At 38.4% G+C, this 25524-nt stretch overlaps 1 protein-coding gene across 15 annotated transcripts in view; it reads right to left on the reverse strand.

The window, feature by feature from the left end:
• The window catches only part of KIAA0586 (KIAA0586 ortholog), a 119484-nt gene that overhangs the window by 87933 nt on the left and 6027 nt on the right, over window positions 1-25524 (reverse strand). For all 15 annotated transcript variants that reach the window (XM_071809774.1, XM_065839351.2, XM_065839350.2 and 12 more), the window contains exons 6-19: window positions 25248-25481; window positions 24581-24749; window positions 23930-24097; window positions 22744-22864; window positions 21772-21916; window positions 20259-20300; window positions 18599-18822; window positions 17289-17361; window positions 16724-16975; window positions 16128-16302; window positions 8913-9101; window positions 7838-8025; window positions 6493-6600; window positions 5453-5533 (exon numbers count right to left, since the gene is read on the reverse strand). In XM_071809774.1, coding sequence (XP_071665875.1) covers window positions 5453-5533; window positions 6493-6600; window positions 7838-8025; window positions 8913-9101; window positions 16128-16302; window positions 16724-16975; window positions 17289-17361; window positions 18599-18822; window positions 20259-20300; window positions 21772-21916; window positions 22744-22864; window positions 23930-24097; window positions 24581-24749; window positions 25248-25481 — 2169 coding nt within the window. The remainder of the gene's footprint in view (window positions 1-5452; window positions 5534-6492; window positions 6601-7837; window positions 8026-8912; window positions 9102-16127; window positions 16303-16723; window positions 16976-17288; window positions 17362-18598; window positions 18823-20258; window positions 20301-21771; window positions 21917-22743; window positions 22865-23929; window positions 24098-24580; window positions 24750-25247; window positions 25482-25524) is intronic.

Genomic DNA, 25524 nt, shown 5'->3' on the forward strand with positions numbered 1-25524 from the left:
GGCAATGTCATTGAGGGAACTGTCAGATTTTTTTTTCTTTAAGAAACATTTGTAGATGTGTCATAGCACAGAAACCATGCTCTCCATTCTTAGTACGTTGTAGTTAATTGATACAATTTTGAACTTAGCAAATCATAAATCTGTAGAGGTAGAAAGCTATAGAAACTGCTAAGCAAAACATGATTTGGCTCATATTTCCTGCCTGTGCTGCACAGGGCAGGGAGCCAACGGTCATGTTAATACTAAAGAAATTTACTTGTGGCTTAAGTCAGGTTTCTTTAATATATACTCCAGAAATGCTTCTCCTTCAAACAAAAATGTTTTGGAAACTTTCTACAGTTACTTTTTGGGTTAGGTTTTTTGGGTTGGGTTGGTTTTTTTGGGTTGGTTTTGAAAACAAACTTTTACTTTAAAGTCTCCTGTCTGAAAAGATACATTCCCAAAAGTTAATGAGTGTCTAGTAAGCCAAAACTAATGAAGTCGCCAGCACTAAAGACTAGATATTAACAGTTTACACATATGTTACATGCATATTTACACTTTCACTAACTTCAGCAGCTGAAAGTTAAAAGGTATTCCTGGGTAATCAATTTACAAGATCCCCACAGACACTTTGAATATAACCTTAATGTGCTATTTCTATAAGTTATGGAAGTTACTCAGTGTGGGTTATAACATCTGACTGTCTCCAAAGATGCCACCCTCCTTTTCCCCCCAGCATATAACTAGCACTGAGTCACCAACACATCATATCACAATGGAACACTTCAGAAACGTCTCCTGATGGATGAGAACCTGTATCCTTCAATCATAATGTTAAAAACAAATGTCTCTAATGGTAAGACGACTCTCGAAGAAGAAAATTTGGCATGCTAGAAAGAGGTGAAGAGCTGAACCCTAAATTACCAGTGATGTTGCACAGAAGAACTCACTGTAAATCTGCATTTACTAAGATTAATTGCCAACACAGTGAAAGGAGAAAAAAGTCTTTTCACTTATATAAATTACACTTACTTTTAACCCGTAAAATAAAAATCTATGTATTTTCTATTAATAAAAGAAGAAATCACTAAAACCAGAAAGAACAGAGGGAAAAAAAAAAAAAAAAGACAGTAACATTTTCCTGTATCCTTCCCCAACCCAGCATTAATATTTCTCTCCTACCTTAATATACCTTAAAAGTGCAAAGTCAGATAGGTCCATGATGGGTATTACAACAAAGAGCTAGAGGGGAGCAGGAGCCTTCTGAATCTTTCAAGAGAAATAATTCTTCAAAGAAAAGCTGTAAATTGCAAAGCAAGCAAACTAGAATATGTGTATTTGGGTGACAAACAGAGATCCCCAAACCATTCTGGGCATAGAAATAAGACAGTAAAGTTAAACTTGGAATGGCACTGGATGCTTTGCAGGCTGATAAGAGGTTCATTCTGTTCGGATGTATGTATTCGTAACCGTAATTCATTCTGACAGCAAATGTAAAGATGTCTTTGTCCAGTGTTTCATTATGCATTTTCTTCTGACTGCTTTACTCCATAAATTTTCTTTGATGTTGCCTATTTAATATAATCTTTTCTGAAAGTATGCAAAATACAAACATCTGGATTAAATAACCAAGGACATACAATAAATCTTACACATATTTAGTAATCTGACAAACTGTTGCAGTTCTCCTGCATTTCTAAACTATGTGCAAAAATATTTTATATTGAATAGTGCCCAAAATGAAAATAATACTATTTTCATTTTGGGGTAATATATTATCTTTGCTGAAGTAAAAAAATAAAATAATAGTCAGTATTTGATTATAGAGACTGAACTTGCACGTGTATCACTTTGTAGACCAATCCTGAATAATCTGCACTCAATTCTGCATGTTACCTCCCCGGGGACTGTTGAAAATATCTATCATGTCTCCAAATCAAACTATGGCATAAATTAGAAAGTCTTTCAGATGTGATTAGAATATTAACCATTGTACTTTATTATAAAGTATCAAGTTGAAATTCTATTTCCCAAATTACATTCATATAATTAAAAGAACGTTTGAAATGATTAGGTGGTATAGATTTTGTTCCATTATTACCAAATGTGTACCTGCAGTCTTTTATTAAAGCCATCCAAAATTTAGTTGTGGATTTCTTGAAAGATTTCTAAAGCAATTTTCACCGGCACAGTCAGGCCACATTGCAGGTGTTACCTATGATCTTTCATCTGAAGAGTTATAAATGTATAAAAATCACCACCCAAAAGGGCAACCAGGGATGAGGAAAACACATTACTCTGATCTCCTGTTACCTGAGCAAGCTTCTCACCCTTGAATAAGGCAGGTCCATGCACAGACTGGCCCTACGAAACCTCCTGTGTTCAGAAAGTCTGAACCTACTATTTTTCTGAGCAAGGGGCTTCCAGGGGATTGCACATCCAGGTGCCAGAGCTGGGGAAGGCAAAGATCCAGGGCCAGCTACTGGGTAGACTGAGCGTCTAATGCTTTATACTGGAGGAATCCACCCTGTGTGTCTTTGTATATCACATGTGTACAAGGCTGTTCAGCTTCGAGAAAACAAAGCCAAGGGGAGACCTTCCTGCTCTCTACAACTACCTGAAAGGAGGTTGGAGCATGGAGGGCGTTGGTCTCTTCTCCCAAATAGCAAGTGACAGGATGAGAGGAAATGGCCTCAAGTTGCACCAGGGGAGGTTTAGATGGGACATTAAGAAGCATGTATTCACAGAAAGGCTGCCCAGGGCAGTGGTGAAGTCACCATCCCTGAAGGGGTTTAAAAGGCGTTTAGACGAGGTTCTTAGGAACACGGTTTAGTGCTAGAGTTATGTTATGGCTGGACTTGATGATCCTGAGGGTCTCTTCCAACAGATTAAGGAAATGGAGCATCTCTCGTGTGAGGAAAGGCTGAGGGAGCTGGGGCTCTTCAGCTTGGAGGAGACTGAGGGGTGACCTCATTAATGTTTACAGATATATAAAGGGTGAGTGTCAGGAGGATGGAGCCAGGCTCCTCTCGGTGACAACCAATGACAGGATAAGGAGGAAAGGATACAAACTGGAACACAAGAGGTTCCACTTAAATTTGAGAAGAAACTACTCTGCAGACATTCAAAACCTGCCTGGACACCTTCCTGTGTAACCTCAGCTGGGTGTTCCGGCTCCGGCGGGGGGATTGCACTGGATGAGCTTTCCAGGTCCCTTCCAATCCCTGACATTCTGTGATTCTGTGAAACAATTCTATGATTCTGTGATTATACAATATGTATACATACATATACACAAGCACACGTGTATCCCAGACCTCCATCCTGAACTGCCAGAGTAGCGAACAGGAGCAGCACGTTGGTGCTGCCACCCGGTGTATGTTCCAAATGGACACAAGAGCGAAATTCTTCAAGATGAGAACAATCAACCATGGGAATAATCTCCCCAGGGAAGCAGTGATTCCACAATGTCAGACGCTTTTAACATTCAGCTGGGCAGGGTGTTGGGCCATCTTGTCTAGACTGTGCTTGTGCCAAGAAACGTTGGACCAGATGAGCCTTGTGATCTCTTAAATATGTATCTTCTAGTAGAAAAGGTAAAACAAATAGTAGGAAAAGGAAATGCCTGGGACAGGATCCTGAGGGCTTTTTGTAATATCCACCAGGGAAGAAAAAAAGTGAAGAAAAAAGTAAAAAGAGGGATATTTCACACAAATACTTATCCTCTTCAGTTCTAACAGAATTAAGTTTTCATAATAAAAGGGGTGAGGGAGGAAGACAACAATAACCTATTTTTTTACATAGCATTTTATGCATATTTTTTCATTAATCTGAAGCCTCTTCTATAACAATAACTTTGCTTTCTTTTGATGTCTTTAATACCCCTGCCACTCCAGAGGTTGATTTCATGCTTCCACATTGTGTTTGCCTTGCACATTCTTAAGAACATTGTCTGTGTGGTCATAGGCCAAACATATGTTTCACTTGGAACATTTTTTGGTATTGTGGTTAAAATATGCCCCGTTGCCAAAAATAAAAGATAAAAGCAATGCAGGAGGAAAATGACAAAAGAAAAGATGAATAACCATTATTCACGTATAAAAAACGTAACATTGCAGCACTTTTTTTTAGTTCATAAACCGATTTGTTAAGTAGCTTTCCTATTTATTTTTATAAAATAAATCTTTTTTGTGCAAACAGAAGAAACGTGTCTAAATAGATTTAACTCCTTCCTCCAATAACAGAAGTTAATTTTGAAACTAAAAATGAATAAAGCATTTCCCCGCTTTTGATAGGTAAAGTACCATTTTAGGACTGTTTTAACTAATGAATAATGTTAAATTATTAATTCATTTTAAGAATGAATCTACCATACTGACCCATAGGTCACAGGATATCTCATGTACACATTAATCCTGGGATCAGGAGTACATAGAACAGGTGAAAAGTATACATTTTGGGGTAGGTTTTGATACGCGCACAGCAAGTCTGTCTCACTGGGAAGAAGTTTGAGGAATAAAGCACTTCAAGAGAAATACCAGCCAGCAACAGCAATTTCAAGCTCCTGGTATTCACTGAGCCCTAAATGCAGCAGGAGGTGGGAGCTGTCATGTTCTAGAGGTAAGATACTGCAAAAAGCCAGGGGGGCAGCATCTTGCTTCCTTCAGAGGCCGCTTTTCCCACCTACCATGGAGTTTCTGCATCTGCTCTTCATCTGGAGCAGTGCAATGCAGCCTGGATCACCAACCTGGAGCGTTTGGCAGCCCCAGCTCTGACTCACAAGAAGTCACCATAGGACTTGCTACCTAAAAACATTAAACTGTAAAAGAATATCTCCAGTAAACCCATGTTATCATAACCCAGAAACAATGTTGTTAAAGGTGTACAGACACACTAACGAGGCACCCAGCAAAACAAAATCTTGTCAAATCTTAATGGGATCCATGAGATGAATAGCACCTGTTGTACACATATACTCGCATACATGTACAGGATATTTCACAAAAGCATTTTAGGACCTCAAAAGCATACACAAGTTGTTCTATATCAAAATTTTCTCAAAGACAACCCTCAGAAAATACTTTCACGTTTTAAAATACAGGTCACCTTACTTAAAATCTGTAAGATCATCTTGTATATGCACTACATTTAGTTTGAAATTGTGAGATCTGCATGTTATAATCACTGCTGATTTTAGAAAACTACTTTTATTTCTAGTGGATTCTGACACATCCAAATAAAGGTAATTTTAGTTTTTTATTGTAATTCTTCAAAGGTCCTTTATTTGGTAACACACAGTAATTTCTAATGTTGTTTATAGCATTGTAAACAGTTTAGCATTGCTCACAATGTGTATTTTTAAAGTTGCTAGTAAAATATTTTTCTACATTGTGCCTTCAGTTTTGACAGAATAATATAAAACAAATATAAAAACATTTAAAAGGAAAGGACACCTTGGCAATATAATTACCTGCACAACATCAGTGACATCGATGAAATTAGTTCCTGGAAACTTTGTGTCTTCCTCCTCACTACGTATATCTTCTGGAGCCTTATACAGACATATTGAAATTATTAGGTGTTTCATATGGGGGGGAAACGCATTAGCAGAAAAACCTTATGACAATGATGCAATTAAATCACTGGTCACTGTCAAGAGCCTGAATCCAGAAAAAATGCTTATCCACCTTAAAAGTTAGGAGGAATTTTTTGCATAGCTTGAAGTGAGATTATCAGAGCTTCTTCTTGTATGCTGAGAATTAAAACCTGCTGTTACCAGATCTAATGGAATATCTCAACATCAAAACTTCTACGGTAACACCTGTAACTCTTATTAAAAGCAAAAAAACAGCAAAACAAAATACTGCAAAACATGGCACATAAGAGTCCAGCAGTGCCTTAAGCAATTTACTTATGTGTGATTTCTACAGTGTTATTTAATATATTTTTTTAATAACAATCACTATTGTAGCCTTTGTGTTATTCAGCGAATACCTTGACCACAGGACTCTGGAGGACCTAAGTCCCAAAGTCAGAACAGCAGGTAAAACACCCAGGGAAAAGCAGAGGTACAATAATTAAAAGGAAAATAATCACTGCATCACGGTGCTTTCACACCGCCCAGTCTATGCACGTAAATGCCACCAACTGCTCAAGTACAGCCAAGGAGAAGATGAAGGATGAAGAAAACCCTCGGTCTTCACACCCAAATGCTGAACCCAGTATAAATAAGCCAGACATTGGCCAATAAAGGATTAACAACTCTTAACAGGATAAAGAAACACTGGGGTTTTTAGGGTTTTGCTATGACGATTATTTAACGTTGGAAGAAAAGCATCTTGCCGCAATTTTCCATTTTCATAAACAAACGCCTCACATTATAAATTCTTCAGAAAAATTGCTCCATTTTTCCTGGAACTGTCTAATTTCTCTAACTAAAACAAGATAATGAGATAACATTTTTTCTTCTTTAACAAATTCAAATTCACAGACATTTAGACCAATCAATACCTGTATTACAGCATTGACAGGAGAAAGAGCAGGTTCGGAGCCTGGTTGGACGTGGTTTACACTGACACTGTCGCTTGAAACACTGTCAATATCCACATTGGGTAACACCTAGGACAGAAAAAAGCATTCATTTGAAAACCTATGTATTACCTCGGCTATCACTGAACCTTTTAGATTCTCTCTTCTACTTGCTACTGAGTCACTAAACTTGTGACCTTCTTTTCTCACACCATTATCTGATAGTAACTTGGTTCTGAAAAACAAAATATTGTCATGTCCAAAGAGTAACCCCAGAAATATTCACCTCTTTTCTCGTAACACTGGATTTCTCTTGCTCTCTAATTTTCTGATGCTTTGCCTTGCATATGAAAAAGGTAACTATACCCATAACTATTCATACAGCAAATGTGTGTTTGACTTGCAATTCATTTACACTATGTGGTCTAAAGCCACCGTGCAGGCTGGTTATTGGTTTCATTTTGTGGTACCTCCAGTAGGGTAAAACAAAAGGCTAATTGTATTACAATATAGTTTGTACTAAAGGTATGTCCATTACAGTATCAAAAAGCTTTGTTTTCTTTTTTTGTTGTTGTTTTTGCTTTTAAGAACAAAGATTTAAATGCTTGTTTAATTCTTCGGGGGAAAAATAATTTTAAAATCACCTTAAACATTTAAGAACTGGGTGAAATAACAGCAAAATGCATGTGGGTGGAAAATAGTGAGACAGCAAGGGAACAAGCCACATATCCTACCTCTCTTTAACTTTGAGTTCCATGAATTATTTGTATCTGAAAGGTGTGTGAAGAGAGCCTGTATATTCTTAACAATTTGAATCCAAAATAATGAACATGTAAGAAACATCAACTTCTTTGACAACAGACTCATGTAAAGTATTTAAAAAAACCCCAACCCACTAAGGACTCTTATGGTTGATTAATCAGGAGTGACATTCTTGGGTTGACTATTATGCTTGAAACAGAAATCTTAAAGGCTAAAGCATTCACCCAAGGAAACTGACATTTAAACACTTCCTTTTTTTATTCAAAGTTTGTTCTTGCTCAAAAATCTCATTTAAAAATAAAACGTGACATAGAACGGTTCTACAAACACCCTGTGTAGGTGACTTAAAGAAATAGTTATCTATTTTGGTTAAATAATAAAGGCAGTTGTTAGCATACAAACAAAAATATTTGCATAGTGTGACAACATTTTGGCCCCTCCATTCTATATGTTTCTAATGCTTTACTGAAAACCAGCTACTGATGTCTAAGTTACTGAGGGAGGAGACTGTCTTTAGCATCTATTGAAAACAAACAAACAAATAATCATCACTCTCAACACCTACCTGTACAGACAGTTGAGGTGGATCCTTTTTCTCCGATCTCATCTCTATTACAGCTATGTTTGGTTTTTTTATCTTATCCGGTGGTTTCGGTGGCACTGGAGGAAGGGTGGTGGTGACTGTCACAGGGTGTGGTTTACCCACAACTACTCCAGCGGGCTGCACTGAGGTGTCGCTAATTTGGGTTTGACCTTAGGACAGTTTAAAAATAAAGATTTATATAAATCTCCAAAGTCAGTGGATTAATCAACTAATGAAAATTAAAATCCGGGTGTCTGTGTTTCGCATGAGACAGACTGCAGAATTATGGACCAATTAAAACATCCCTTATTGACACTGACTATAGTGCTTCACCAGGTGAATTTAAGGCTATACCAGCAGAAACTGTTAACACTTCCACTTTTTGAAATTATTCACTTTTCTTTACTACAGTGACACCTACTGCTGAAAACCAGAATAACGACAATGTGTTTGCCGTTCAAAAATTACATACTATGCTTCTTCCCCCATCTCGCATTTTCTGAACCATATTCAAAATACTATTACCCTTAGTATAGCATCCCACAAATTTTTGAGACACCTTTTTTTTTAATGATTATCTTCTTTAAATGCCAATGTAATACTAACCATTCCCAAAACAAGGCCTATATAGAGGTTCTGTTGGAGGTCAAAAAATACAGATGCCACGCCAACAAATTTAGTGTGTTTGGCACAATCCTACTGAAATCACAGGGCTGAAGTCATCATAAATGTTGGATTCAAGGGTCAATGATTCAGTTTTGCTTACACAGATACCAAACTTAAAGCCAGAACAAGAACCCTAGAAATGTAAAGTGTACCAGGTATGTACAGCTAAATGAATAATTGCTCTGTCAAGATGTCACCAGACATCCAGCATGAAGAATGAGGAGAACCAGCCCATTTTAAACTGTTCTCCCAGGTAGATTTCCCACGAGAAGGGCAGCTGCAAATCTCCTGGACCAGAGCAAATCACTGAGTTAAGAAAATGTAAGTTGTACTTCCATGAGTAGCAGTAATTAACCTTCACACACCCCTTCTACAAGTTATTTGCTCCTACCGAGTGGAACAGCCATAGGAATGAGGTGACCTTCAAGCGGGCCGTGGATTGCAGGTACATCTTGGCTTGGACTAAAGAGATACTGATTTTCTTGGGTAAGTGCATATAAAGGATGCTGTATCTTGGGGCTGGTGACAACCTTCTGCATGTGAGAACAGGTCTGTGTTCTTGCCGACTTCACCTTTGTACCTGAAACAAGAGCGGATAAACCACATGTCATCAACGCATGTACAGAATAATAATATAATACAACACAACACATAAAATAATTATTCTGCCGCTAATTTAAGCCCTTCAACTGAAATAGTTATAAATTTTTGCTGTGGGATGGAAGGAGTAAGGAAGGGAGACAGGAAGTGTGGAGCCTAAAAGTGCTAAGTTAGATGTCTCAGCATTGACAGCAACAAAGGAATTAAAATTACAATTTTGGAACATTTGAATCTAGCAAATAAAGGCAGAGAAACATGAAGAATAGGACACAAGAATGGCAGTAAGTTGAAATAAAGTGTGTGATTTAGCAGGTAAGAAGAAACCCGTGATTTAGGTTTGAAATACAGTATTAGAACAGCCTGCAAGCCTGGCATAAAAAAGAGAGAATATAGAACATAGCTGAAATGATCACTTGTTCATCTGATTAACTGTCTCAATTTTATAAACACGCAGTTTGTCTCCATCCACAAGACTGACAGGTACTCAAACAAACAGGTATAATCTACAAATTCCTGATTTAACAACTCACCGCTACTGGAAAATAAAGCCATAACAAATACCCATAAGTCTTGACTTCCAACACTGAAGAAGCATCGATTTTTTGGTCCCATTTTGACAATGTATTGTTAAATAGCCAACCAGAATTAATTTGTATGTAACAATGCCTGAGCATATAGTACAGGAGAGTGTTTCTTGCAGTGTTGCACTTCTCGCTACACAGTCACACAAGGTCTTATTCAATCTATATCCTTTGCAAACAATGGATATTATTAGGGAAATTAACTTTAAACAGATAAAAACATCCTCCAAAAAGGAGTCAACAATTGTGAATCAAACAGAAGTGCTTCTACTGTTATTTTAGGAAAATGAATCTGGAAAGAATCACATTGGTAACCAATTCCATATCTTTACTACAGCTGAAAAATGCCATCTTATTCCTCTGTTGTTTCTTAATCATCACCCTTCCTGCATCACTGGCCAGTTAACACAGAATCACAGAATTGACTGGGTTGGAAAAGACCTCAGAGATCATCAAGTCCAACCCTTGGTCCAACTCCAGTCCATTGACCAGATCATGGCACTGAGCGCCATGTCCAATCTCAGTTTAAAAACCTCCAGGAACGGTGAGTCCAGCACCTCCCCGGGCAGCCATTCCAATGCCTGGCCACTCTCTCTGCAAAGAATTGCTTTCTAATATCCAGCCTAAATTTCCCCTGGCAGAGTTGAAGCCCATGCCCCCTTGTCCTATTGATGACTGCCTGGGAGAAGAGCCCAATCCCCACCTGACCAGAACTGCCCTTCAGGTCGTTCTAGAGAGTGCTGAGCTCACCTCTAAGCCTCCTCTTCTCCAGACTAAACAAGCCCAGCTCCCTCAGCCTCTCCCCATAGCTCTTGTGTTCAAGTCCCTTCCCCAGTCTTGTTGCTCTTCTCTGGACCTGCTCCAGCACTTCAATCTCTTTCCTGACCTGAGGGGCCCAGAACTGAACACAATACTCCAGGTGTGGCCTCCCCAATGCAGAGTACAGGGGAAGGATCACTGCCCTTGTCCTGCTGACCACGCTATTTTTGATACAGGACAGGATACCATTGGCCTTCTTGGCCACCTGGGCAGACTGTTGGCTCATGTTGAGCTTCCTGTCCATTAGTACACCCAGGTCCCTTTCTGCCTGACTGCTCTCCAGTCACTCTGTGCCCAGCCTGAAGCGCTGCAGGGGGTTGTTGTGGTCAAAGTGCAAGACCCGGCACTTGGCCTTGTTAAACTTCACCCCATTGGAATCAGCCCATTTTTCCAGTCTATCCAGATCCCTCTGCAGAGCCCTCCTGCCTTCCAGCAGGTCAACACTCCCTCCCAACTTGGTGTCATCAGCAAATTTGCTGATGATGGTCTCAATCCCTTCATCTAAATCATCAATAAAGATGTTAAACAGGACTGGTCCCAACACTGACCCCTGGGGGACACCACTAGTGAGTGGTCGCCAGCTGGATGCAGCCCCATTCACCAGCACTCTATGGGGCCCGGCCCTCCAGCCAGTTCTTCACCCAGCAGAGAGCGCACTTGTCCAAGCCATGGGCTACCAGCTTTTGCAGGAGTGTATTATGGGAGACAGTGTCAAAGGCTTTGCTGAAGTCTAGATAGACCACATCTACAGCTTTCCCCTCATCCACCAGATGGGTCACCTGATCATAAAAGGAGATCAGGTTGGTCAGACAGGACCTGCCCCTCCTAAACCCATGCTGGCTGGGTCTGATCCCTTGTCCATCCTGAAGGTGCTGTGTGATTGCATTCAGGATGATCTGCTCCATAATCCTGCCAGGCACCACATGGCAACAAGCACTTTTTAAGCTCTGTTCACATTTAATAGCTTTCTAATTAATTGAAGAACAAAAATGATTATAAAATTTAGAGATAATAAAAATTGATAATGTGACTTTTAACAAATGCAGACAAGCAAGTAAAACAATTCACTCAAGAAGTGGTGTTTTTGTACACACAACTTATGGCTTATAAGCCGAGAAACAAGACCGGCAAGTCATAATTCTTAAATGAAAAAACACAGGTCAGAAAGAAGCGTCCCTGAAAAAGACTTTAAGGTCAGGTTGGATAAGCAATGCGATGAGAAATCGCAACACAATGGTGTGGTCAAAGGGATAAATGTAACCTCCAGATGTCTCAACAGGATGCCAGTGAGGTGAAGCACGAGAAGACGTCCATATATGATAACGCTGCATTCTGTATGAATTCTCTACCTCTGTAAATGCTAAAATAGGTTGGACATTAAAAAGCCTTTTTCATTTTTTAAAGGAAAATCACCTGGAAACTGAAGTAGCTGTAAACTAGAGCCAAAACCTCAGTACAAATCAGACAGAAAATTTGAAGTGCTCCATTTAGTTTTCAACCATAAGGTATCTCGTCATGGGAAGAAGGAATTAAGGGCAGGATTTCTAATGTCTTTAAATGACGAGCACGTGTCTTTCTGCAAAGCGTACGTTAGCCAGAAAAGTTGTTCTTTAGTCAAAGACAAATAACTGGACTCGGTAACATAAACAGATACAGTTCAGTGGCTTGGGATTTAGCAGAGGTCGTAGCACATGATCTAAGAGTCTCCCCTGGCCTTGAACTTTTGAGCAAAAGCAGAAATTGGCAACGTATCCGTAATACCGTCAACTTGTAAAAACAAGGTTCTCACAGTAAGAATGATTAAGTACTGTATACACACAGCACCTCATTTTAATTGCTTTCAACTTTCCATTTCCCCCTGAAAAGTTTATTTGCACTGGGCAGAAACTAGACACTTAATTAAACTTAGCTTTAAAAACCTAGTGTTTTACATGTATTTATCAGTTCAAGTTATGCAAGAAAACAACTCCAACTTTTTTTAGAAATGTTCTCTTACTCATAAAAGTATTATTTGGATTTTTTTTCCCCTAACTTCCCATAAGAAACCAAGCATTAGTCACTGCACTTTATTTGCAAAGAAAACGGCTGAGTTATAAAATTATTGAAAAGAGACTCTCCAGATGGCCATCTCAGTCTTAAATAAACATCCTTATTCTAACACTAATTTAAAACAAGCTCAGTGGATTGCTCTAACAAAACAGAGTCATTTAATAAGTCTGGATTTTCCAGCCAATCAAACCCAAGGCCAAGGACTCCCAATAATTTTTAGGCCTTTATCACCTGGTACATCAAGGCCAGCAAGGGAACCTGTGGGTGCGGATTCGCGAAGGAAAAACCAACCATGCCTAATGCGAGCAAGATTTCTTTCTTTTTTTAAGAACCTGGTGCTTTAAAGTGCTTGTTCAGCCTCATTTTATTTACACTCCTACCATAGGAGTGCAGATCTGTTTTTAATTTTATCACTTATACTTTCCTGCCATAACAGCACCTTTCAGAACAGCAGCCCTCAAAAACATTCACCTATTTTGTTTTCATGAGACCCATGTGAAACACAGAATATTACCTTTGGGGTTTATTGGCAAGGTGTAGGAAAGCACAAAAATTAAGTAGCTTGACCAACTCTCTGATATGAAGAGTCAAAGACAAGTAACGCCAGTATCAAACAAAGGCTGACCTCAGTCTAAAGCCATTAAAATCAGAAAACTTGGAAACAGGACACATATTAATTGAAGTGTTATTCTTCTAAGCAACATGCAAAAAATCCCGTATTCTTCCATTCTTCCCTTAGATAAGAATACAAGGGGGTGTCTTTATTTGCTGTAGAGATAGAGACACAAACATAACTTTCTGTAATTGCGGTTTGATGTGAAATAAAGCAATGAAATCTATGGTGGCTTTATCATTGCAAATACACATGTTGCTGTACCGCTGTGGTACAACTTAAAGATTTGAAAGAGAATCAGTGTGGGTAAAGGCAACCCAGAGTTCATCCTGTTTGTAGGCAAATAGCTTCTAAACTCTATTTGTCACAGGCAGGAGTTCTGCAAGATCAAATGCAGCACAGATCCAGTACACGGATTTCTCTTTCATTTCTATTCATCTCCAACAGAAAACAAGCCAAAGCACAGGAGCAGTTTATTGCAACTGCACAAAACCTCTGCCTTTACATTTCACTGGCACTACTGAATTAAACATGTTATCAGTAGAAAACCACTAATATCAAATGACCAAAGAACTTAATAATAATGAGATTGGGGTGGAGGGCACTTTTGCTGTCACTTTACAAGGTATTGTTTCTAGAATGATTAAATTGGCCTCCCTGGAAAGGTTGCGACCTTCTATAAAGGACAAGAGCCCAATAAATATGGAAGAAAAATGTCATTTAGGACTCAGAAAAAGCAGAACTGCTGATTAAGTATTTTTAAAGAAGTGTCTGTTCTCAATCCAAATCTTAGAAGTCAATGTATCTTGTTACTGCTACAGTAAGTGCTTACTAGCACAAATCTTATTCAAAAAAAACTGTACAGAATAAACTAAATTACAAGTGTGCGGCACAGCCAACAGTCTGAAAGAGATGATCATGCTGGTCCTTCAAATGACTACACTGGCGTTTTTCACAGGGAAAAAGAGAAGTGTTTCAAGAGAGGTAAAATAAAGTACACAAGCAACAAGACTAGTAGTTTTCATATATCAAGGTCTCACCTTTTAAAAATAATGTAAGTTTTGAAAAGTCTTCCGGACTTTTGCCAGGACTATAACTCACATTTTCCAGGAGGGCTATGAGAATTCCATGTACTTTCTACAAATAACATCTTTTCTTCACGGATCACAACTGGGTGCCAGAGCACAGGTAAGAAAAGTGCTAGAAAATGGTATAAAGACTACGCTAAGATTAACAAGAGATTCTTGTACTGTTTGAAAGATTTGCCACTGTGGATGTATAATAATCCCAACACAGCAGTGCTTGTCTTCAAAGACATATATGTGTCTTAAACCATACATTTTAACAGCCTAAAAACATGGCCTCATCAAGTGACTGCCTTCTCCTGTTAACCTCTTATATTTCATACAGAATATAATATTTTGACAGTTATTAATAAAAACTTGGACACCATTTCTTAAACACAACAGTTAAGATTGTATCATGTGTGTTCTCCCTGCATGGGGAACAGCGGTATAAGTGCAAGAAGCATAGAGGTAAGCCAGCTAATATTTTGCCATTGATATTCATCCTATTAACTCATCAATTAAATAACCATAAAAAATCAGTACAAAAAAAGTTCTAGTCCACATTTAAGCCTGACTTGACTAAGAAAAGGTTACTTGCATTTAGTGAACTGAACCAATGCTTCCGACTGAGGTCTTTCAATATTTTCAAGTTAATATTAATAGATGTCATTTTCACACCCATCAATTTAAATTTTCGTATTTAAATTCATGTATTACAGGTGGAAAAGAAATATCAGGTTTCCTTAATTTTTCAAATCTTGGTAGATTTCTTAACTCTGGATGAATCGGTCATTTAAATTACATGACTGGATAAACATGACATGAAGAATACATCTCAGGAACCTTTATCAAAAGCCGAGTTAGTTTTTCAACACACTAAGCTTTCAGGTGTTTATGTCATTACTTCCAGCAATTCAGCTGTTTAAGAATTGGGCAACAAGAAATATACATTGATATGTTTAGTAAACTTAGAAATAAGTATGGATTCTGGGCACAGAGTGGCTGGAGAGCAGTCAGGCAGAAAGGGACCTGGGGGTACTAATGGACAGGAAGCTCAACATGAGCCAACAGTCTGCCCAGGTGGCCAAGAAGGCCAATGGTGTCCTGTCCTGTATCAAAAATAGCGTAGTCAGCAGGACAAGGGAAGCGATCCTTCCCCTGTACTCTGCATTGGGGAGGCCACACCTGGAGTATTGTGTTCAGTTCTGGGCCCCTCAGGTCAAGAAAGAGATTGAAGTGCTGGAGCGGGTCCAGAGAAGAGCAACAAGACTGGGGAAGGGACTTGAACACAAGAGCTATGGCGAGAGGCTGAGGGAGCTGGGCTTGTTTAGTCTGGAGAAGAGGAGGCTTAGAGGTGAGCTCAGCACTCTCTAGAACGACCTAGCCAGGTGGGGATTGGGCTCTTCTCCCAGGCAGTCAGCAACAGGACAAGGGGGCATGGGCTTCAACTCTGCCAGGGGAAATTTAGGCTGGATATTAGAAAGCAATTCTTTACAGAGAGAGGCATTGGAATGGCTTGCCCAGCACCATCCCTTGAGGTTTTTAAACTGAGATTGGACATGGCACTTAGTGCCATGATCTGGTCAATGGACTGGCATTGGACCAAGGGTTGAACTTGATGATCTTTGAGGTCTTTTCCAACTCAGTCGATCCTGTGATTCTGTGCAACCTAAAATAGGTGAGATACACAACAAGCAAATCTGAAAACCTAGTGGTATTTTTTAGTTTTGGAAAGAACATCTTTTAACACTATTGTAGATGCTTATACTTTAAGCTGAAGAGCAGCTGAATTACAATTCAATAGTTTCATTTATACAAGGAATTTCCAGTAGAAAAATTGAGAAGGAACACCCCATTCATATCAAACAATTACTCACCTCGAACATACTCTATCACCTTGGGTCTTTGAAGTTTAGATTTGGGAGAGGGAGAGTTGAATCTCAGATACGGTGCTTTTTTAAGCGTGCTGCGGTGGCCCTGGTAAATCGGTTTTCCGTAAACTCGGCACAGGTAGTCTTCGTTTTGTACCATTGCACTTCCATTCACAGGTCCCTGACGCACACATAAAAAAAGTAGTTTACCATTCTATGAAAATTTGAACACTTCAGTAGTGTTGCAAAAGTCCAGAGGAAAAAAGCAAATTCTGTAACAAACAGTATATGTTGCAAGCACCCTTGAAAACGTTTGCATACAGGATACATACAAGCAGCTTACCAGCAGCTGAATAAAATAGCAGGCGCTGGGTAAAATAAATTCGTAACATGACAATGAATTCCACACTGCCATACACACTTAGCCTAGGCTTCTACAGCACATGGAAACGAGGAGAATTCTGACAACAGAAATCCACAGGACAGGGCTATCGCTCCCATTTAAAACTATCACAGTCACACATACAATTTTTCACATGAATACTGCAATCTAAAGCGTAACAGTCACCACCAAAAAAGACGCCAACTACTTAGGAACTCACATCTGCCCTTTTTTCTTTCCTTTCAGAAGAAAAGTAACTTCTAAGCCTCTGTTTGCCTGTATTATCCTCTGCTTGCTTCTGCAATGGCTTCGCTGCAGATAAAGGCTTCTTCGCCAAGCATCCTTGGATTTTTTGAGGTTTCGCTTTAATTTCTTTATTGGTCTTCACAGCCTTGATGTTTTGGGTTCTCTCAATCCATGGGAACTTTTGATCAGTTTTTACTTGTTCCAAATCATTTCTTGCCATTTCAGCCTAAGGATAAAACATAAACGTAATAAAAGGAGATTTTATCTTCAAGGCTATGAGAAGGGTCTGTGGCTGACTTTGAAGTTTTAAGAAATGGCCTGGTTTTCATGTTAGCCAGTAACTGCGACCAGTGATTTTCATTAAGCAATTAAAGTTTTAAAATAGAGGTAAATATTTTATTATAGGAGATTATATGCTAGTAATAATAAGCAGTTTTCTCATGTTTTCAAGTTGTGAGTGTTTAACTATTGATGTGAAAGAACTATGTAAGGTGGATAAACACAATGCAAAAAGCTGAACACGTTATTTCCAGCCGTACCTGGATTTCTACACTGATTGCCTTAATCCACTCATCCACAGTCTTTCTGATACGAATCTCTTCCAATACATCTCTGAAATAGAAGAAAGAACTATTTTAGGTCAGTGCTTCTTAAATTGCACAGATGTGCTCCTGGGAAAGTAGTGACCTATAAACACTATAAAAAGAGAAACCCAGAACACAGAGACAGTAAGATTATTAATGTTTACAGTCTCCAAAAGGTATTAATCATACTCTGCTTCAGTTTCCCAAACCTAAATCTGCTCTCATACATGATGCCACCTGCAAACACCACCTCAATGGTATATACTAACTTTATTTCAAACATCTCTGAATTAGTGGCAGCCAGGCATCAGTTGATATTCTGATGAAAAACTGAAAAAACAAGGCAACAAAAACATTCCAACTCAAAACCAAAAAGCGGATGACAAAATTACTACTTCCTCTAAAAGATAATCATAGCAGATATCATGCCTGCAGAACATCTTTACAAGAAGAGAATAGTTACCTTCCTCAGGAAAACACAAGATTAAGGAGCATTTTAATAGGAGAACTTCCATTATGATTCAAGCAGGAATGAACATCACTAAGTAAAAGTTCAAAAGCCAAAGATCTGCTGTAGGGTGACTAACTCTGTAACATTTACAGGTTAATGAAACATCTTCTGTTCAGATTTATGAAATTACTGTTTAATTTTCCTGTTAATGCAAGTTTGTCTATAAAAAGCTAAATGCCTCCTTGTCACGGCAGCAGAGCAGTTTGTCCAGCAGATACAGTCTCAGAATTTACATTTAAGTTCTCCAGCACAGATCATACCAAGAAGTTTCAGGTACTTGTACTTCACATCAGGAAGGTGAAAAAGCATTAGAAGTTCAAGAGAATCGCCTCATGACTGCTAAGAAGAGTCAATAAATACTTCTGCAGGGAGCTGTACTGATTCTTCAATGATTGGAATAAAAAAAAAAACAGAATCACACAGAATCGGCTGGGTTGGAAAAGACCTCAGAGATCACCCAGTCCAACCGTTGGTTCAACTCCAGTCCATTGAGGAGATCATGGCACTAAGTGCCATGTCCAATCTCAGTTTAAAACCCTCCAGGGCCGGTGAGTCCAGCACCTCCCTGGGCAGCCATTCCAATGCTGACCACTCTCTCTGCAAAGAATTGCTTTCTAATCTCCAGCCTCAGTTTCCCCTGGCAGAGTTGAAGCCCATGCCCCCTTGTCCTATTGCTAAACATTAAAACAGAGGTGATAAGAGGTGAGCATGTACAATAAGCAGCCACACAAAGCACTGAATAATAGGGTCTAACCTGTCTGTTGTCAAGGCGTTAATAAAACTATACGTGGCACCCCCTTCTTTTGCGCGAATAACAGCTTCCAAGTTTTCTTCAAGAATTTTTTTATTGTTTTGAACTCCTCTCAGAATCCTTTCAGCATCCCTCAGTATAGATTTGGGCACTTTAACATTTTGAAGGATGGATGGCTTATTGAGCTGTTGATGTTCAGGAAGATCAGATGCAACCGTCGTTTTTGACTGAAATTGAAACAGAACTACTAGTGTTCAATCAGAGATTGCCATTTCAATTTTCTACACACTGGTAAGCCTTCCTATTAATCTATTATCAAATCAAGGCCCAGCATATGGAATATCATCCACGTGTACTGTAATCAACTGCAATTACTCAACAACATTCAATATGCTGCAAATATACTTAAAAGTCAAGCAAATGGAAAGAAACCTAAAAGCTCACAAACACTAAATGATGTAATGTAAGGGAAGCAATGCTAATGAAGCAAATAAGCATGTGAAAAGATGGCAATTAGACACATGAAGTATTACATGCAAATCTCTCCATGTAACAGTATTTAAGTATAATTAAAAAGATATTAAAAAACAAAGTCATCTAAATATATGCGCTCGCTTGGCATCAAACTATTCAAAGAAACAGCAGACAATATACAGAAGTCTTCACAACAAAATAAACCCCATAACAGCACCGCGATTCTCTCCCCCTTCTGTTGATTTTTACTTCTCATAAGAAACAATGAAGCTACTTTCAGCCTCTACTTTGCAGAATCCTTTTACAGAGATAAAGATCAAGCATATATTAGCTGCTAAATACAAAAGGAAAGGACACGAGTACATGGGAAACGAGGAGCCACACAACTGAAGTTCTCACATTCATTCTCACACTCCTGACGAAATCCAGAGGCCCCCAAATCAAGTGCTTCATTTTCCAGAAAGGAAGTGGAAAAATGGAAAAAAACACTATAAATGCATGCAAAGAAGCCTCAAAACAAAACCAAAATACTCCAACTTGAGTAGAGTTGGAAAGCATTTTCTGAATGAACAGGAAAAAAAAAGTCTCAGAGATCAAGAATCAGTTTTGGCTTTAAGGCTACTCTTTATCAAACGAGAAATAAAGGTACACTCTACAAAGCCCAATGGACACAGTAAAAGAGAAATCAATGTACTGATCCCATGATTTTGGTTTTGCCCGGTGAGAAAAGGACAATATACCAAATTATTTACCAATTTTATATTGGTTTTCATTTTAAAATAAAGCTTTTTGACAAATACTACCTCAATAAGACAGGTGAAATTTGTGAGAAAATTTAAGAAATACAGATACATGTTCAACTGTAAAATGATATAGACTTGCCAGTTAGACTCAAACCATGAAATGGTAATTGTATTAGCAGCCCACACTATGTCTGATTTGAGGCAGCAGCTTTGTGCCAGACATCTGTATTATTCCCTCAAGATAGCTCACTAAGACTGAATAAGTCAAAGAACAAGTTAAATCTTATTTTGGGTAATGTTACCTGTACATAACAGTGATTAAAATAAAATATAGGTATGCAATAGTTACTGTAGCGTTATTGCAAGCATATTCAAAACTGTTTCGGTATTACAGTATTTAAAACAAACAAAATATCCCAAACAAAACATAAAAATTCAAAGCGTACCTTAATAAGATCATTCATGTCTGATTTCCATGAATTTGCCTCCTAAAAAGACAGAAGAGCTGTTGAAATTTATTTAAAGACAGATCTGTCAAGGTAAAAATCTAGAGGAGATATTTGATCAGTGTAAATGGGTACAATTAATTCCTTGTGAACTACTAAACCTCATCGCACGCTTCTTTTGGGTTACAGCACCACCTTCTGTTCCATCACAATCTCAGTTAGTTCAGGCCCTTCATTTCTTTGCATGACAAAGCTACTGGTCATTTATCCCAAGCATTTATTTTCTCCTTCTACATATCTCTCAAAGATAAGAAGTCAGTAGCTCAGTATCTAATTGACTCTCATGTCATCATGCCTTTCTTCCTACTGACCTTTTTCATAAGAAAGAAGACATTTGAATCCATTTATGCCTCCGTGTCTTTCTTGCCTGCCATTCCTTCTCCCATTTTGTCCTGTTCTGTGCTGCCTATCCTAACGTATGCAACTCAATGTAAGGTTTCATAATAGCAATAGTAGTAAGCAAATATTTGCAACATAAATGGCGCACATGGTATGGACACTCTTCCTTAGTAAGAACAGTTAAATGTGTAATTCACTAATAACTTTAAAAAATCCATGAAACAATGCATCAGATGAAGCTGTGTTTTGTAAAGACACAGCAACAAATGACTGGCACATAACACAGGGTATTTTTAGGGAAATACGCCAGCTGAAACCTTCAACCACAGAAAGGAACCAACAGAACCAAAGCTATGATGTTCCAAGCCAAGCCACAACCCTTGAATTCTCCAGTCTTTCTTCTTTCCCACCACTTATGTTTATAAAAGAACAAAGGAGCACAGTAGACAGGCTAAATGATCAGTTATACCTTGTTTCCACGTGGAACCTGGTTAACAAACAGATAAAAGCTTCAATTTTCAAAAGCTAGACAGGTTACATGCTGCCAGCGCAGAACTGTTTTAGCATCAAAGGTACAAAATCATTAGCTTGAGAAACAACACAATGATCTATACCAGGCAATTCTTTAGGAACAGCACTCGTTACAAAAAGAAATAGCAAAATGAGAAAGGAAGTAGCTTAAGTCATCCCTAAAATTAACTGCAAATAAGCAGAACTAACTTCTTTCCCAAATGGGAATGTTACATCAGCTCTGTCGCTCCAGTATCGCAGAGAGACAGCCAGCAGAAAACAGGCACTGAAAATGTCCAAAACCTTCAAACAAACAAATAAATAAAACATCTTTTTCTCTTCTACTTTTCTAATCTGTTTTAGATTTGGTAGAATGGCAGTAAGAGCCTCTGTACTGCATCCTCCTTGAGACATCGCTACTCAGGCCTAAAGCTCTTCCACACAGAAAGACTGCAATATTTCAAGTAATGGTGAACAAATGTCAGTCTTTTTACAAAGGTAGAAACAAGGGCAACATTTTCACTGACACCAGACTTCTAAGTTTTTCTCCACATTTTTTATTCCCCTTATTCACACTTTGTCATTGTGACAACACGGACTTTACCTGCAGCATGTCACGCATTTCTCTTCTCAGCTGGCCAAGATCTTCAAGTAAATCACCTGCTTTTTTCACCGTTTTCTCAGTGGAATTGCCATTTCGGAAGGAGCTTTCAAGAGGGGGAAACGAGTCTGTACGCGAAACGGGATGCCTGATGGGAGAAACACTCTTGATTAAAAGTCTCATGGCTCCTCATGTGGCCCAAGGAAGCAGCCAACTTTGAAACTGAGCATGAATTTAAAGTGGAAGAATATCAAATCTTTATATAAAATGGAATTGGCTTTTTCAGCTGAGGGTAAAGATAGGCCATTGGGTTTTCTTTGTTTACCACTTAACACCTCGAGCAGTATCCTTGTATTTTGAACAGTTAAACTATATCCAAACTTCAAAGAGCAACATTTAAAGTTTGGATACCTTCCCATTTGAAACAATTAATATTTTGTCTATATTATTATAAATAAGAAAGTATATATGTAGCTGTTTCTGTAGTGAAATTACGACATCAAATTTTTGCCTGGGGGAAACGTGTTTTAGACTGGATGTCCCAGAACATTTCCCCACCCACTCTAAAGCTTAGAAATAATGAGGCAGTTGCTGCTCCTTCCCAAAGCAGGCGGCTTGGGGTCCCATTGACAAAGGCAACCCCACATTTACACAAAGCCTGTACAGCTGCCTCCCCAACACCACTGCCGAGCTGCTGCGATAGAAGAAACACACTCAGAAGACAGAAGAACTCTCACTGACCTCTGAGAAAGGTGTTACGAACCACCCTTAGCAACAAGTTTTCATTGACCTTCAGCACGACTGAAATGCAGAAGCAGCATAGAAATACCGGTGCTGCGGGGTTTTACTGCAAGACCAGCTTTGTCAGACTTGAGGGCCACACCAGTGGCTCTATTACACCATCAATATTTTTCTCAATTTCATTAAAAACAAACAAACAAAAAATCTTAATTTTGGACTGTTGGGTCTATTTACCTGTCTCTCTCAGTATGCCAGTTCATTTTATTACTATTTAATGCTGCCGCCTTGGAAGACTCGATTTGCCTCAGTGGCATTTCTTCAGAATTCGGAATATGCTCAACAATTCTCCCTTCACCTAAGGCAGAAAAAAAATAAAGTTTGTTCTACATATTTAATACTTTCTTTTCCTTTCCAGATATTTCACCATTATTTAATACCAAGGATAGTAAAAATATTTTTTAGATTTTAAAATACAAATTTACTTCAGATAAGTTTCACAAAACCATTCACGCTAATCCACCTTACTATGACTGATTTACATTAGCAAAGTCAGAGAACAGATGAACGAAACTGTGATGGTAATTAACTGAGTCACAGGAAAACATTCTGTCCATAATGTCACAGATCTGTTGTTCTTTTGTCGTGTTTAATTTATTTGTGGACCCAGGCAACAACAGGAGTATGTGAAGGCTTTGTAGAAAAGAGACAGAAGCAGCAGTCTGAGAAGGATCTGCTGAAGACACAAACAGGCATTTTGTCTGTGACAGAGTACACTGAGTGGATCTTTTAAATGTTCTTCCTCAGCCTAAGATCCTCAAGCAATTCTAAGTACTCCTAGCTAAAAAAAAGATGCTTTATTTTTTGATTAAATCTTCTAAACTGCGTTTCATGCCACTAAGCTGCTTAAAAGCAGCAAAAGAAATTTCCTTCCTTTGCTTTAGACATGCTGTTTTCATTAAGATGGCCCAGACACCTTATGAACATGTGTTTTTGTGAAAAAAATAAATCATTTTAACCAATGATAATGACTAAGTTATTGAGTACATCCTAAGTTTTTCATTATTCTAATATAACCTTCCTTAAATCTGACAATGAAAGGTCATTCAGTTTTTCATCTGAGAAAATATTTCAGTGAGCAATCATGTTGAGACGCTATCAGTTAAATCAGTATTGCCACTAAGTCTTCAGTTAGTTAAGAGCGACTTATCCACAAAACTAACCCTTCCCAAATACAATTTCAAATATTCTGAATATATGTATTTAAGTGCCAGCAACCCAACAGCTCAGGATAGGTGAGGACCACACAAAGTGAACCCCAGGCCATACCATTCATGCCAGTGGAGGACAGGAGCATCTTACTCAAATACCTTCTCCTGTGGATTTGGGAATATTTTCCTTTTCTGCTACAGGGTTTTCATACCTTCACTTGCAGATTTGGGAATATTTTCCTTTTCTGTTACAGCGTTTTCCTTCTTTGAGAGGTTCACATTTTTTGATACAGGTTCTGGAGCGTATCTCCGAGGAACTGGTGTCTGTAGAGAAGACTTTTGTGTATGAACGCCACAACTTTGAAACTGGCTTGAATATGCTTCAGAGAGGAAAAAAAAAAGTTATATAAATGTTAATAATTCATAGGAAAACAAATCTAGAAAAAAAAATCATGCCAACATTACAAATTTCTTCACAAAAATTCAGAACACTACAGAACTCGTTAAACAGGAAGAAAGTTTCAGACTTACAAGTGTTGTTATAAAGGGATCAAAAAAACTGACCACCATAGTATAAGTGAGTTCATTACAAGCTTCTGCACAAGTTACTTCTCAGTAAGATTATTTTAGGTTAAGTCTAGGCCTCTCTCAATACAGACAAAACAGTTATTAAACATCAAACTCTCACTTAAACTGGAACATTTTCAGAATAAATGCTATATAGAGTATATTAGGCAATAAAATCAATTATACAGAAGAAATGTGTACTACTCATTACTGATGTGATGTACAATCCAATATTAATGGAAAAAAATTAATGCATAACTAACACTGGAAATAAGATATTAAGAATTTGTCTTCACCTTGGCCAGGTGCACCACTGGTAGGAAATAACCCACTCTGACATGAAGATGCTTCGTTAATAAGCAATCGCTGTTCTGGCTTCTCAGATTGTTTTGTCACAAGACTGGAGGAAGGGACATGAATTTGCTGTAACCCCCCTGTGTTGACTGCAGAGCTAATGAGATGAGACTAAAAAACAAAATTACAAAGTACTTAATATATGTGCATGAATACATGCATACTTGCCATACTCATCAGATTTTCAGATGTTACTTGAGATAAAAGTAATTTACAACAACCTCAGAACACAGACATGCTTGGACATTATTCCACCTTTCAAAAAGTAAGGAGGACTCTCCAAAGAAACAACTTACACCAGTTCTTAGATTTTTAATCTGACTGACTACTTATTAAATGAAAGTTTCTTCAGTTAACACAAGTCTAAACAATTTCTTAGTGGGAACAAGAGCATTTCACAAGTTCTGCATTTACTTTCCATGGACACAAAATTTAAGTAGGGGAGAGGAGCAGATATTTGGGACAGAACCTGAAATAAAACTCCCCCAAAAGCTCCAAGCTCATGTGCTGGCCACTGGATCTTTCTAATAATAAAATATAATCCAAAATACTACAAAATTACACAGAAGAGATTATTAAGTTAAAGCTTCTGCATTGCTACTTAGATACCTGAAAATTCATCTGTTGCTCCTGTAACTTTTCCAAATGCTGAATCCGTTGCACCATGAAAGTATTCATTTGTTTTTCAAGCTCACTGACTCTGTCGTGACAGTGGGGCTTCTCATGTTGAGTCCTCATGTTTGTTTGCTGTTCAGCAACACGCTGCAGTTGTCTGTCTGTCTCCTGCAGTTTATGAAGTAATGCTGAAACTGAGTTAACTTTTGCTTCCAAATCATTTTGAACCTGCAAGAAAAGAGGGGGAAAAAAAAGGAATAGACAAATCCTT

This window comes from Patagioenas fasciata, chromosome 5, assembly GCF_037038585.1.
Source record: "Patagioenas fasciata isolate bPatFas1 chromosome 5, bPatFas1.hap1, whole genome shotgun sequence".
Lineage (NCBI taxonomy): Eukaryota > Metazoa > Chordata > Aves > Columbiformes > Columbidae > Patagioenas > Patagioenas fasciata.